General features: G+C 44.8%; 1 protein-coding gene across 1 annotated transcript in view; it reads left to right on the forward strand.

Annotated features, from left to right (window-relative positions):
* Window positions 1–835: 835 nt before the first annotated feature.
* tecta (tectorin alpha) overlaps window positions 836–16,337 on the forward strand; it is a gene marked incomplete at both ends in the record, with an annotated part of 50,870 nt that continues 35,368 nt past the window's right edge. Inside the window, 10 exons of the mRNA XM_083642389.1 lie at window positions 836–899; window positions 1,200–1,339; window positions 2,484–2,771; window positions 5,410–5,547; window positions 5,642–5,807; window positions 7,920–8,332; window positions 9,921–10,491; window positions 10,942–11,543; window positions 12,144–12,717; window positions 13,991–14,643. Coding sequence (XP_083498515.1) covers window positions 836–899; window positions 1,200–1,339; window positions 2,484–2,771; window positions 5,410–5,547; window positions 5,642–5,807; window positions 7,920–8,332; window positions 9,921–10,491; window positions 10,942–11,543; window positions 12,144–12,717; window positions 13,991–14,643 — 3,609 coding nt within the window. The remainder of the gene's footprint in view (window positions 900–1,199; window positions 1,340–2,483; window positions 2,772–5,409; window positions 5,548–5,641; window positions 5,808–7,919; window positions 8,333–9,920; window positions 10,492–10,941; window positions 11,544–12,143; window positions 12,718–13,990; window positions 14,644–16,337) is intronic.

Consider the following 16,337-nt stretch of genomic DNA (forward strand, 5'->3'; position numbering starts at 1 on the left):
GTCAAATTGACAGTGATGAGCGAGAAGACAATTTAAATTCCATCAATGTGCAACTGTATCTGTACCATTGAAGTTTCATTCTTCCTGATTAAACAGTAACGTTTTGAATTTGCTATATGGTGACTGCTACATGTGCCAACTTGGCCGTACACTTCAGTTTGGCAATGGGACGCTTGCCAAGCCAGGCACTGAACAGCCCCTAAGGGCCACTGCAAAGACCTTGGCAATTCAAACCTACTCACTTAAAGCCATTAGTGCCCCAGTGTTTACGCTCCTCTCCCTTTAGCCAACAAGGCATGGATGGCTCCCAAACAGAAGTGGTAATGAGGTCCTAAGCAGCTCCCGGCATCAGACACAGAGACGCTGGAGCAGAGTGGGCCAGTTGGGTCGACTGCAGGGAACCAAGACACAGAGAGGCCCCTAGTCCACTGTTGTCCACTCACATGGGACTGTAAGGCGAATGTGATCCTGACACATTGTTCTGGCATGCATAATAGGCTCTTTTCAGGGGTTCTCAGGGGAGACCTGGGAGCCTGATCTTAAAGAAGTTACATGACGTTGGTTTGATGACTCTCCCTCCTCTCTACTTTTGTCCAACACTCTTGTTTATGAGAAGTTGTCCTATGACTCATTTCGGCTGCCAGCTTCAAGCAAGATGAATGAGGTAAAGACAGCTGCTGGGAGATTAGTCCCTCTGATTGGTCCCAATAGTGCTACTCAGTAGGGGACGTGAGATCACAAGGAGCCAAATGGTTCCCTCCCTCCCTGTTAATCACGATGTCAATAGGGCTCCTCATCTCATTCAACTCCTCTCTTTCTCCTTCTTACATTTAGGATGGTCAGGCCAGGCAATCCAGTCATTCTGCTCCACGTCCTCAGTGTCTTTGCACAGACAGTGGGTAGGAGATACTTCTCTTTATAGCAACATGTTACAAATAATGCTGTATATGCCAACAAAACGCTGAATATACATTGGAAATGGTCTATATCTCTCGCGAATCCAGAGTTACAATATTAATTCAACAAGTATGCTAGAAAAAAGTATTAAGCTTGGATATTTCCAGACATGGCACAAGAACACATGTATGTCAAAAATAAGCAATGGCGTGTGAAGCTCATCATCCACGGCCAATTCCTTCATCCTTTTGTGTTGAGTAAAGTCCATCTCATGACCTCTCTCACGCCTCATTCCCCTTTAGCTAGTACTCAGGATATCCTGTATCCCTTCGGACCTGGCTATAGGGATCTAGAGACCCCCAAGATGGATGATGGGAGTTCTCCAGAAATTAATCTACTCATGCCATTCATTTTCTTCAATGTCCCCTACCGCACCATCTATGTAAGCCTTCATCAAAGCTGTCATGTCACCTTAACTGCATTATCATGAAATGAAAAGAAACCCATATATATGTTATGTTATGTTATGTTATGTTATGTTATGTTGTGTTGTGTTGTGTTGTGTTGTGTTGTGTTATGTTGTGTTGTGTTGTGTTGTGTTGTGTTGTGTTGTGTTGTGTTGTGTTGTGTTGTGTTGCGTTGCGTTGCGTTGTGTTATGTTATGTTGTGTTGTGTTATGTTGTGTTGTGTTGTGTTGTGTTGTGTTGTGTTATGTTATGTTGTGTTGTGTTGTGTTGTGTTGTGTTGTGTTATGTTGCGTTGTGTTGTGTTGTGTTGTGTTATGTTATGTTATGTTGTGTTGTGTTGTGTTATGTTATGTTATGTTATGTTATGTTATGTTAAAAAAGAAACCCATATACCATCTATTTAGCAGTATTCTTTTCACCTGAGGCATATTCATTATACAGTGGCTCTCAACATTTGGACCCCAAATTTAGTCCACATTAGAGCCATGGACCTCCATTTGATGAGATTTTGTCCCAAATCTGAGTATATTCTGACTAAATGAGGGGCTTTTATATGAAAAGGGTTGAGAACCACTGCTCTAAACCACTGATTCACTGAATCACTGCTCTAAACCACTGATTCACTAAACCACTGATTCACTGAATCACTGCTCAAAACCACTGATTCACTGAATCACTGCTCTAAACCACTGATTCACTAAATCACTGATTCACTAAATCACTGATTCACTGAATCACTGCTCTAAACCACTGCTTCACTGAGACACTGCTCTAAACCACTGATTCACTGAATAACTGCTCTAAACCACTGATACACTGAATGCTCTCCACCACTGATTCACTGAATCACTGCTCTAAACCACTGATTCTCAACCTTTTTCATATCAAGGACCCTCATTTAGTTCCATTTCCATTTAGCATTTAGTCAGCGGGACCTCTATTTGATTACATTTTGTCTCCCTGACCCAAATCTGGTCTTCTGTTAACTTCTTGTAAATGAAATAATGGCGAAGTATTTGCTGGGGACCCCTGGGACCCTCTCAAGGACCCCTGGTGGTCCCCAGACCACACATTGAGAACCACCGATATAAAATATACACGATTCCTTTCTGTTCACAGGTCAACAACAATGGCGTGATCTCCTTCCATGTGCAAGTGAGCCAGTTCACACCAGAGGCCTTTCCCCTGAGTGACAGCAGATCATTCATTGCCCCACTTTGGGCAGATGTGCACAACGGCATCCGGGGAGACGTGTACTACCGGGAGTCCACCGAACCAGCAATACTGGAGCGGGCAACACAAGATATCCGGAAGTACTTCAAAAACATGCCCACCTTCACAGCCACCTGGGTTTTCATTGCAACATGGCACCAGGTCACCTTCTACGGAGGCAGCCAGACAACCCCGGTACAGTACAAAACCCTACTTTCACACAGTGAGGTGGTGAGAAACTGGTACCTGATCCCTTCCATTGTTAAAGGGATACACCACTTTTTTGGAAGTTTAGCTCATTTGTCACATCCACACACATAACCAAGATACACCATGCCTTACTGGCACTGTCCGCTCAGTTTACAGTGAGCTACAGTCGTGAAGTTAGTAATTATCGCCATAGAATGGAGGCTAATGGTACAGCTGTTAAAAATCTGCCAAAACACAGATCTCACTGCGCCAAAATACATGTTGTGCTTCGGGTACTCACCACATGATGAAATATTAATCCAAAATGCACATAATTGGTCTTTTTGGAAGGAAAAGAGGTAGCCGGCACTACTTTCCAAACATGGCCGCCGACCTCCAACGTTATGAACAAATGCTTAGATGACCATAGCCTCAGCAACAACTAACTGCAGTCATGTATGAATGTTAGCTGTCCAGCAAACACTAATATCTATAGGAATCATGCTTGGAAGTAGCCTACTTTTCCCTCCGCTGCATCGTGACATTGAATGAAACTATGTTTAGGCTCGTTTGAGATACCTCTAGCTCGCCTGGAAAGAAGGTGGGAGCAGCCGAGTACAGTCAGCCAATCAGAGGCAGAGAGGGGCGGGTTATGCCTTTGTCTAGCCTTCGCCATCATGGGAAAGAAAATATTTCTTCCCTTACAGCAAAAGGTAAACAAACCAGAGAGAATGCCCCTTGGAGCTGAAACTCGAGAGTGGGTTGAGCCCATTCCAATAACCAAAACATGTGATTGGCTCACAACGCCATGCTCATTTTAATATTTGGTTTCCTCAAAACTACTGGAAAACAAATATTCTAAGCTTGAGTATTCAGTCAAACCAAGCTGCTGAAGGGGGAGGATGTGCCAGGAAGCCAGCACGTCCGTCCCCCCCCCCCTCTCTGCACCCTCTGCTAGCACCTAGCCCTGACTAGGCCCTGGAGGAACTGAGCCCAACAGCCAGCATCAGAGGCAAAGATAGACTATAGTGAAAAGGCCCTGAGTCTAGCAGCTTCTGACTGAAAAGTTAACTCAGTCCTCCCTGCCTGGCTACCTGCAACCTGCAGCCTGCCTGCCTGCTTTCTGCGCAACTAGGATACTGGCCTGCTGTTCAGTGGCCTGCAAAAAAAAAAAAAAAAAATCCAGGCAAGACCTGGCCAGGCCACCGACGTGCCCAATTATGCAGTCCACGCCTGCTTATAGGGCTCGCATTTACGCTTCAAAACTCATGAAAGTGGTCATGTGTGAAGATTATCCGGCTGAACACTGGTTCGCGTTTGATTAAGCTTGCGTTGCCCAGAGACCTTATTTGAAGCATCGCACCAAAAACCCATTCAAAAATCCCATAGGCAGAAACAGTGAAGAACCATGAAGAACCGACTACAAAAATACGTCATCCCTGCGGCTCTCTATAACGTTAAATCTATGATCTAAATAGGCCTACAGATTTTGGAAATTTAGACTGAGTTTACACTTCTACTCGCAAAAAACACATGTGGTTTTATTGAGTAGCCTACAGTATATTAATCTGCTGTATGCAGAAACCAAACGGCAGCAGAGATCAAATAACTGGTGTGAATAAAGTAACTTTAGACAGTCTCATATCCAATGCTATGACTTTGATTCTGACATGCAGTAAAGCTCCGTTAATTAATAGCCTACACTTTGATCTGGCTTTCAATGAATGAGGAAATAGGCGTGTCTGACGCTGTAAAATCTGCAGCTGTCCATATTGCATTGTGATTGGCTAGTTGTTACAGACCACGCCTCTTTCGTGTGCATGAGCTCCTGTTCACGAGCATTTTCAGTTGCACGAGCTCAGAGCTGATAAGGAAATCCTGATTTAACAGACCTAGCTGATAACCGGCATCGTGGTACAGAATAGCTCGATCGCTTTGATCTGGTTCAGCCACATCAAAAGACAGATCCTGGATGCGTTTATCCTCCATTCGTGGTATGGGCCTAAGGTCTGTGGATTATCTTGAGTAACTGGGTCATGATTTCTGGAAAGAGACATTGCTGTTGGGTTTTTCAGATGTATATATTTTTTTATTATGATTAATTATTTAATGTATTTTTTGGCGCTTTGAGCCAAGTTTTTATTTTTGCTTTGACACGACATGATTTCAGACGGACAAGCCCGTCTTTATTATCGTCAACACATGCATGCGGCCACAACACACACTCATGCTGACGGTGGCTGGTGAAATATGTCCTCTGCATTTGACCCATCCAGGCTTGTCCTTTCCTCCAGGGGGCAGGCCAGGAGCAGTGGTCGCTTTTTCTTTCCAGCGCCCGGGGATCAACTTCAGATGTTGTCGTCACTGGTCGGATGATGATCTTCTGCATGTTTTTAGTGGGGGGTTATGTACGGAGGAACCCCCTGGGGGGCACGGGGAGAACATGCAAACTCCACACAGAGATAGCCCACCTGGGCAGTAGGCACTGAAGATATGGGGGGGTCACAACTCCAGCGCCCACAGCGTCCCAGGCGAGAATCGAACTCAGGACCTTCTAGCTGTGAGGCGACAGCGCAGTTGATGGGGTGCATTTACTATCTCTTGCTTTGGTAATTTTTTTCTTATTCTCTTATTTCATTAAAAGGTGAACACATTCCAGAGTGTACTAATCTCAGATGGTGCGAAATACTTCTCTATGTTCAACTATGGAGAAATTGCGTGGAGCACAGGGACAGCCAGTGGTGGAGATCCTTTGACAGGATTGGGTGGGACCACAGCTCAGGTATTCTATGACTTAGCATCATTCACTCATCACTGAGATTAAATGAATGCTAAACATTTTCACCTCACATCCCTCACACCTTTCCCCTTTTCAGTCAGGTTTCAATGGTGGAGACCTTGGCCACTTCTTCAACCTGCCAGGGTCACGTTCAAATGATGTATTAAACATGGAACACACAACCAATGTCAATTTTCCAGGGCGATGGCTTTTCCGCATAGACACTGAACTGATAGATCCTGCCAATGGGTGCAGCTACAATGGTAAGTTCGAATTTTATATTTATTGTATTCAAAAAACGCTAATATGAAATTGCAATTTAACACAGTTTTCATTATTCACTAGTTTAATCATTCTATATGACTTTATGATGACCTGATGACCTGCATTTATATAGCGCGTTTATCCAAAGTGCTTTACAATCAGTAGGTACATTCACCCATTCATAGTTAGTTAGTTAGTTTATTGACAACCATAGAAATATTCACAATATATACAACTATTAAAATAATCATATAAGATACGAAAAATAAAAACAATGGGTCCAATCACATAACAGATACATAAAACTAAGATGTTTGTTCACGTTCCAAGATAGCTAAGCATTTACTCAACATAGATAGCATTTTCTTGTCCATATTTTGAAATAATACCCGTAGGTCAGTAGACTGACAATCATAACTGTCCCGGATATCCTGGGTCTGGGGGCACAAGAGAAGGTGTTGTTCGTCCTGGATTCCAGTGCCACACCAGCACACACGCTGTTCTCGAGGTGTGCGGCTCCACCTTCCCAGTTCAACGCGCAACCGGTGGGATGACAGGCGGAATCTTGAGAAAGTTTGTCTCAAACTATCCTCGATGGTGTGTTGGCTGTTCATATAGAGTGGGTGGACAGATAACTCAGGGTTAAGTTTACAGTAAGTCCTGAACTTGGATCCTTCATTTGACCGCACTCTTTCCATCTGCTCCTCTCTATCAGTTCTGATGTGGTCTAGTACATTCATGACCTGCTCCAGGTGTGAGTTCATGACACGGTTCTCCTGTTTGGTTAATTCCAGTGCAAATCCTAGGGGGTCACCGGCCACTCCCTGCCGTGTACTCATCTTATGCAAGAATTTGGCCTGTTTGTCTCTTATCAGGGCTTGCACTGACGGAAGCCCTGCTTCTAGAAGGCAGGTCAGGTTTGGTGTGGTAGTCCTTACTCCGAGCATGATTTTGACTCCTGTCATGTAAAGGGTCTCTACAGTCTTTAGGGGGACTTTCAGCCAAGTCTCACACCCATACAAGATGGCGGACGAGAAGGCAGCTTCGAATACTTTCTTTTTCACACTGAAGGGGGCATCATAGTTAGCAGTCAGAAAGATTATTAATCTGTTCAGTTGTTTCATTTTGTCATTCACATGCATTTTCAGTGAGGATAGGGCACTCCCATCCGCTGTGAAGATGGCACCAAGGTATGTGTAGCTATCACAATGGTGGACTGTAAAGGACTGTAAAGGACACCGATGGCAGCAGGCTACCACGCAGGGTGCTGGCACACCATCGGGAGCAATTTAGGGTTCAGTATCTTGCTCAAGGACACTTCGACATGCAGACTGGAGGAGGCGGGAATCGAACCACCAACCTCTTTTATCCAAAGCGATTAGTGGACCACCCACTCTACTTCCTGATCTACAGCCGCCCCACTTTATATGGCTGAAATATTGGTTCCAGTCTGTAAAAGTGTTTACAAAGTGTTGTTGTTGTTGTTGTTGTTGTTGTTGTTGTTGTTTGTTTTTGTTAAGTTTGTTTTTCAGACTAAGGTCTGAAATCATACTGTATCTGTTCTTCAAAAAGTAGTGTTTTAGGGTGCTTTCTCACTGGGAACGAATGCTTCCGTTCCATTCTGTTCTGCATGATTGCCCCCCTCCCCTCTCCCCCGCTGGTCAGCTTTCACATTACAAAATTTCTTTCTTTCCGTTCGGGAACGGAATGGAACATTGCAGAGTGCACATGCGTCATCAACTACGCCTGGATGTACCCACGCCAGTGTGTTGTCTATGTGGTTCGGAACGGTTGGCGTTCACATTCACAAGTGTTCCGTTCCCGGGCACGCCAAAGCGTTCCCCAGACGACCTTTTCAAGTGGACCCTGTCACAGTTACCCATTCCATGCCCGGTCACGGAACAGAACGCAACGTTCACACCCGTTAAACCTTCCCGGAACTGGGGTCAATTTGGGGACAAGTGTGAAAGCACCCTTAATTGTCTGCTCATCAGTATTATAGAGGCAGGGAATGCAATGAATTGCTTCAATTGCTTGTATAACTGTACTTGTAATTGTTAATGTCTATTACAGTACAGTATGTGTGTCCCTCTTTCTCATATCCTCTCCAGGGCGTTATTACAAACGAGGGGAAATCTTTTGGCTGTCGGACCAGTGTTCACAGCGATGCCGGTGTCTAGATATGGACAACGAGGTGTTTTGCCAAGAGGCTCCGTGTGGGCAGCACGAGACCTGTGAGCAGCAGGAGGGGGCCTTCTACTGCCAGCCGACCCGCACTAGCACTTGCGTGGTGTTTGGTGACCCTCATTACCACACCTTTGATGGCTTCCTCTACCACTTCCAGGGAACCTGCTCTTACCTGCTGGCGCGGCCCTGTTGGGAGGTGGCAGGGCTGCCTTTCTTCAGTGTGGAGGCCAAAAATGAGAACCGTGGGGTTGCTACCGTTTCCTGGCTCAGGGATGTCACAGTGGATGTGTACGGTCACCGAGTTACACTGCCCAAGGGCAGTTTAGGAACGGTTCAGGTAAGAGTCTACGGCCTCTTTCACATCTGGCATTAACATGCATCTCAAATATGTATGTGTCTAGATTAGGGATGGGAATCGAGAACCGGTTCTTGTTGAGAACCGGGTCCCAGTGGATCAATTCCTTGGAATCGTTAGCCAAAATCCTTAACAATTCCACTATCGATTCCATGCGCGATGACGTCACACGCTGCGACACGCACGCAACGCAGCCTTGTTTTGTTTAGACCGCAGCCACCATGGCGTCTAGGCAGAAGCAAAACGATGACCACAGTGCCACTTGCAATGCTTGCAAAACCTCTATTTCATCAAAGGGGGGAAATACTAGCAATATGCAGAAACATTTGTCCACACAGCATGCAATAATTTTGGAGGAATGTTACGTTTTTGATGTGCTACGGAGTGACGATAACGTGGCTACAGCAGCGCGGCTAACGTTAGCGCGTCATCTGTTAATATGGAGAGTAAACTCCTCCAGACCCTGTCTATTGTGTGTTTAGTGTTTGTGCGATTTGTTTCATTGTGTAAACCAGATTTCACCAATACTCCATTTCCATCCATTTAATTTAGATGATGACGACGTTCAGATTCAGACTGGTTCAGAGGCTGGTAGTCGCTCTGGGTTAGAGGCTGCAGCGAGTAGGCCTACTTCTTGTGCACCTCTCTAGCCCCTCCATTCACCCAGGCAGGGAAGAGTAAAATGACCGAGGCTAGGGTAAACAAATGTCACCGAGCAGTGACTAAGCTTGTCTGACATGCCAGCTAAAGTAAAATGTCAAAGTTGCATGTTGTCATTCTAACCACTAGTTCTGTTTCATTCATTCCCACTATATATTTTCTATAGGGAGATGACAAAGATGCTCAACCCAAAATACAAACCCCCAAACAGAGCCAGTTTAACAGACACACTGATCCATGCTTGGTATGGGATTGAAAAGAGCAATCTGATCTCAGAGCTGAATAATAATACATAATTATAATAATAATAATAATATAAAAGAAAATTCATGTTAATAAACCTGTTTGTACTCTTTTTCCACCTTGCCCAATGAGAATCGATAAGAGAATCGATAAGGAATCGGATCGATAAGCAGAATCGAAAATGGAATCGGAATCGCTAAAACCTTATCAATTCCCATCCCTAGTCTAGATATGATTAAACTGGATTATATTTAGACCTGGTATTAAAATAGGTCTCCGGTATACCAGATTGTCACTTCCTCCAGTGATATTTACGCCCTTTAAAAATAATGTCCCACAACTGTAGTGTACATTGTTGCTTCGACCATATATCACAACAAAAACCATAGGACTTGGCATTAACATGTTTTCTGGGTGTCAGACTGCAGAAAATCCAACTGTAAATGTACCCAAGATTAACTGAATAACTGATCAGCCAGACCCCCTACACCTGAATTTTATGCATTTTATGCAGTCTGACACCCAGGAAACATGTTAACGCCAAGCCCAAGTGCTATGTTTTTTGTTGTGATAATGGTGGAAATAGTCTTCATTGTCATTGACAAAACCTAACATTTGTGTACATTCATCCATTGTCCACGTTCTGAATTTCCCACTGCTACTCTAGGTTGACGGACTGACGAAGACCTTGCCAGTCCAACTCCAGCTTGGTGCTGTCAGGGTGTATCAGTCTGGGGTTGCTATTGCCTTAGAAACAGACTTTGGCCTCTTGGTAACCTATGACGGCCTACACTATGCATCTATCTCCATACCCAGTACCTACTTCAACAACACGTGTGGTCTTTGTGGTAACAATAACGATGACCCTGCTGATGACACTGTCCTGCCTGATGGCTCGCTGGCAGAGAGTGTGGTGGAGTTAGGCGGTAGCTGGCGAGCAGAAGACCCAGATTGGAGGTGTGACGATGGCTGCGCCCACAACTGTAGCGTATGTGACCCAGCTACTGAAGCCTTTTACTTTCGCCCTGACTACTGTGGCCTCATCAATAAAACGGATGGACCTTTTAGGGACTGTAGAGCTGTAGTGGACCCTACAGCGTTTGTCTATAGCTGTGTGTATGACATGTGCAGCTTCAGGGATAACATCACCACACTCTGCCAGGCCATCCAGGCCTATGCCCTGGCCTGCCAGGCCCTGGGTGTCCCTATACGACCCTGGAGAACTCGCAACTTTTGTGGTGAGTTCTATGAGAATATGCTTGATTAACGGGACTCACTAAAAACATGTCATCTCACCGCAGAGGTGGTGGTTGGGTTTAGGCTTGGGGTCACTGAGGTTAGGGGTAGGGTTAGCTTACGTTCAAGGCTGTCGTAAAGTAATGAAAAACTGACGAGACGACCGAATGCGTGCCGGCGGGAATGTGCATCAGGCACACAACACAGGACATAAGGCATGAAATGGCATGTCTTTAGGGAGTCCCCTTGATTAATGGTGATTAATGTGTAGCATTTTAACCCTACAGTACTAATGTCTTAAAATGTATGTGCTAATGATTTATTTGATGTTAAAATGATACACATAGCAACTTTTCCAGTTCCAGTGGGTCTAAACAGATTGTTCACCTTACACAGTAATTTACCTGGCAATGTTTTAGGATTTGACACCATTTCTTCTCTCTTGCTCTTAGCCTTGACATGTCCAGAGTTTAGTCGCTACCAAGTGTGCACGAGCTCCTGCCCCGCCTCCTGCTCCGACCTCACCTCTGCCCTGCATTGTGCCCACCCTTGCATTGAGGGCTGCCAGTGTGAGCCGGCCTACGTCCTCAGTGGCAGCCGATGCGTACTACGTGAAGAGTGCGGCTGTGAGCATAACGGCCTCTACTACCCCCTTAATGAAACTTTCTGGGCACCTGAAGGAGGTGAGTGTACCCTCCGCTGTGTCTGCGGACCTGACGGGGAAGTCTCCTGCTTCAATGACTCCTGTAAGGAAGGTGAGGTGTGTTTGGCAGAGGTGGGCTTGCTGGGTTGCTACCCTCGGAAGCAGGGAGTGTGTTCAGTCACCCAGAACACGGTGACATCCTCCTTTGATGGTGCCGTCATGCCCTTCCCAGACGACAGCTCCTTCTTTCTGCTGAAGTTGTGTGCTCAAGTGCCAGTTAATGGGACAAACGTGGAGGTGAAGATAGGCAGGCGGCTGGCGAACAAAGGCCCGACTTGGAAGAGACCTGTGATAGTTAGGGTGGCTAACATGGAGGCTCAGATGGGCGGGGCGGATTTTGATGTGGTGAAGGTTAGTACTTTCTCTATAGAGAAAAAGCCTTTTGTTATTGGCCTTAAAGTGACAGTTCACCCCCAAATCAAAAATATTCCTTTTGCCCTCTTACCTATAGTGCTATTTATCCATCTATATCGTTTAGTGTGAGTTACGTGAGTTAGAGCACAACATCCGCTAGCTGCTCACTGCCCGCTAGTTCAGTTGAAGTTCGGTCAAAAGAAAATAGTTCCTAGATGAAACTAGACCGAACACACCCGCTAGCTAGCAGCAGCTAGGTGTAGTTTGATCTAAAGAAAATAGTTCTTGCATGAAACTGCTCACAACAAGGTCTGTGGATTATCTTGAGTAACTGGGTCATGACTTCTGAAAAGAGACATTGCTGTTGAGTTTTTCAAATGTTTTTTTTTTTTTTTTTTTTTGCCAATGTATTCGAGAAAAGGCAGACATCTCTACTGCCGATATCTCCAAAACTCCGCAACTCGCATCAAAATGATCTAGATGGATAAATAGCACTACAAGTAAGAGGGAAAATATGTAGTTTGGATTTTGGGGTGAACTGTCCCTTTAACCCACCTGCTGATTGTCTTTTGTTACGGACACCTTTTTGCCTTCCAGCTGAACGGTGAACCAGTGGTGCTCCCATATGTCCACCCCCTGGAGACAATGATGATCTACAAAGCACCAGGCAACGCCACAGTGGTGGAGGCCAATGGAGGTCTGCTCCGTGTCCACTATACACGTCAGGGATTCCTCAACATCTCCCTCTCTATCCTCTTCTACAATGTCACTTGCGGTCTGTGCGGCGTCTTCAACAACAATGCCACCGACGACCTCCGCCTCCCGAACGGACGTCCGGCCGAGTCCGCCGAACAGTTCACAGAGGGTTGGCGGGCCATTGCAGACGACCTCACCTGTAACGGTGACTGCGATGACCTTTATCGAATGTGCACAAACCTGCGTGTCTACCAGAGTCCCTGGATGTGTGGTAACATCAATGAACCAACCAACAGTTCCTTCCTGGCATGTCATGATGCAGTCAACCCCTCGCCATTCTTCAGGAACTGCCTGTATAACATGTGCGTAAAGGAGGGGAACCGCTCAGCTCTATGTTCTTCACTGGAGGCTTATGCCCTCGCCTGTCTGGATGCCCAAGTCCCCGTGGCTTACTGGAGGACTGCCACCAACTGCCGTGAGTAGATCTACTTCTATTGTAAAATGCTCACTGATGCCTCTGACATCAATGTGATCTTTGGCATTCATTCTCTCCTTTTTCGGTTACATATTAAAGGAACACTCCGCCGATTTTCAACCAGCTTTGTATCATTACAACATAATTAGAAAACTGTAAACAGTTTTGGAGACATTCATTTAGTTTGACAGTTATCGAGAGCTGATTTGAGTGAAGTTGTGGAGCAGTGATGTCATTTGTGCATGAATGACATCACTGGTCCCCTCTGAACTCAAATCAACTCCTGTTTAACTGTTAAACTAAATGAATGCCTCGAAAACTGTTTACAGCTTTCTGCTATACTAGTGATGTTGTAATGATACAAAGCTGGTTGAAAATCGGCGGAGTGTTCCTTTAACTAGTTGCTTATTAGCATAGTAGCATATTGGCTGTTTATTAGTCATGAATAACTTATTAATGCTGTATTCTGCATGATCATATTCTACAACTACTAGGCCATTAACTAAGAGTTTTAATCACCTTCTCATTACTGCTTTTTGATAGTAAGTAAGGAAGTTGTACATGAATAACAATATTTCCCCACCCCCCCCCCCCCCCCAATATTTTATTTTACATTTTTCTAAACAGTACACAAACAAAACACACGAACAGGCTCAGACAGAGAAAGAAAGAAACAAAACAAAAACATTATCAACATTCAATATTACAACGTGGTGCTACAAGCCACTTAAGGTGCTTATAAGAGATATTGTCCAAAGGATCCCACGCAACGAGCAACCAGCCGGGCGAGTCACCTCTCACTCCTAACCTCATCAAGGTAGGCCAGGAACGGGTCCCAGATGACAGAGAATTTTTTGAGAGATGAATAACAATCTTATGCTTTGCTCAGTATGGGCCTCATAAGATGGTAATACCACTAAAGCATATTGAGATCTTTGCTCAGTATGGGCCTTATAAGGTGATAATACCACTAAAGCAAATTAAGATCATAATTCATGTATAACAACTTAACTTACTATCAATAAGCAATAATTAGGAGGTTATTGATGGAAAACTCTTAGTTAATAGCCTATAATTGTAGAATATGGTCATGCAGAATAAGGCATTAATAAGTGCTTTATAATGACTAATAAACAGCCAATGTGCTACTAACATCCATGCTAATAAGCATCTAGTTAATGGTGAATATGCGTACCTTCATATATGAATAATGCATACATTAATATAAAGAGTTACTCCTTTTCCTTATCTCTTTTTTCTGCCTCTCTCGCAGCCCTGCCCTGTCCACCAAACAGTCATTTTGACGAATGCACCACCGCCTGCCCTCTGACCTGTGGCAACCTGGATGAACCGCCTGTGGAGCCGTGTCCTCTGCCGTGCCAGGAGGGGTGCACGTGCGAGGAAGGCTTTGCACTGCGGGACGGCCTGTGTGTGGCTCGCAGAGACTGTGGCTGCAAGAGTCACGGGCGCCAGCTGGACACCAGTCAGACTTTCTGGACCGATTGGGAGTGCCAGGAGCGCTGCTACTGCAATGGCACCGACAACAGTGTGTACTGTATGCTTGCACCCTGCGGACCTGAGGAGTACTGCCAGGAGAGCAGAAATGGCCTCTACGTCTGCCAGCCACGAACTGAGGCCCTATGTGTGGCAGCTGGATATGGACACTTTCTGCCCTTTGGTGGTGTGCCATTTGAGCTGCAGAGCTCTTGTACTCTGAGGATGGCCACCACTACCTGTGAGGTTGGGGACGAGGATGATGACAACCGCGCGACAATCACTGGAGGTTTTGGTGACTTTCCTCGATTCAAATTGGCAGCTCGTAATGAGGAAAGGGACACGGGCCAGGCAATCTGGGTGAGGGGCTTTGTCCTGGAGGTCTACGGGTATGAGATTGAAGTGTCACGAAGCTACAAAAACACTGTAACGGTAAGTGCATGAGTCAAGTCAGGTCATTTTTTATTTATTTAGCACCGAATCATAACAAAGTCATCTCGTGACACTTTTCATATAGAGCAGGTCAAGACCAGGCTCAGTAGTTAGCACTGTTGCCTCACAGCAAGAAGGTTCTGGGTTTGAACCCCGCTCCGTCCTGTGTGGAGTTTGCATATTCTACCTGTGTTTGTGTGGGTTTCCTCTGGGTGCTCCGGTTTCCTCTCACTGCCCACTGCTCCTAGTTCTAGGAAGGTTCCTAGAGAGAATGGCTCAAATGCAGACGATGAGTTTCCCCACGGGACAATGAAGGATAACTTAACTTAACTTAACCTTAACTTAACTTAACTTTATTTTAGATCCAACAATTGAAACAATTCCCACACATAAGTAAGCACTTTGGAACAACAGTAAACGAAAGCAGTCATAATTTAATGTTTTCACCCCAGAGAATACCTGGAATAAGGAATGTGCCAGGCAATCATAAGCTGTGTCAGAAGTCTACAGTAATTTATTATGAGATTTGATACACATTTCATGTTAATACTCATTTCTTGCATGACCCATGAAGGTCGTAGTTGTTGTATAGGCGAGGGCAAGTTATTTCTAATCAAGCCGATAGAATAACCAGGTAGAGGGTGAATTCCTCTTTGATTGGCTTAAGGTGGATCTGATTTCAATGGGCATCTTTTAACAGGCTGGATTTGGCTCAGACAAAACCCTGACCCTGAGCGACATTTGGAATGGGTTCACAAACTGACTCAAAGATCTGAGGAGTACCAGAAATCACACACACACACACACACACACACACACACACACACACACACACACACACACACACACACACACACACACACACACACACACACACACACACACACACACACACACACACACACACACACGTACACAATCCAACAATCACATCCCCAGACAGCCACACTTTTCCCTTTCTCATTTAGTTTAATTCAATTCATTGGTCTCTATTGGCATGAAAGACGCACGCACAAGCGCGCACACACACACACACACACACACACACACACACACACACACACACACACACACACACACACACACACACACACACACACACACACACACACACACACACACACACACACACACACACACACTCACACACACAAATAGTATACACACAGACACATCCTACTACATATATATACACACACGCACAGGTAATTACATAATAACATTACTCAGGTATACAACTGAAGTTTACATCTACTCATTTGCACACCTACTGTAGATAGTTAGACAGACAGACAGACAGACAGACAGACAGACAGACAGACAGACAGACACTTCCTATACACTTAATATTGATAAATTCTACATTCAAAGGAACATATTATACAGTACATTATGATATAACAATATACCAACAATATATGTATAAAGTAAAACAATTAACTTATTATTTAAAAAAAAGTATGATTGATTTATATTATTTATGTATTTAGATTGTTGTTGTTCACAGCGAGAAGGATGTGGCTTTCATTCACAGTTCTTTCTGTGTGGAATTTGCATGTTATCCTCTGTTCTCCCAGGTTTCCTCACACAGTCCAAAGACATGCAAGTCAGGTGGACCCTAAATTAATATGAAATGTGTGATTGTGAGGGTGGAGCCAGGGCAGACTAGTGGTCAGTGACAATAACATTACCTG

The sequence above is a fragment of the Poromitra crassiceps genome (assembly GCF_964638095.1).
Source record: "Poromitra crassiceps genome assembly, chromosome: 1".
In the NCBI taxonomy this organism is placed as follows: domain Eukaryota; kingdom Metazoa; phylum Chordata; class Actinopteri; order Beryciformes; family Melamphaidae; genus Poromitra; species Poromitra crassiceps.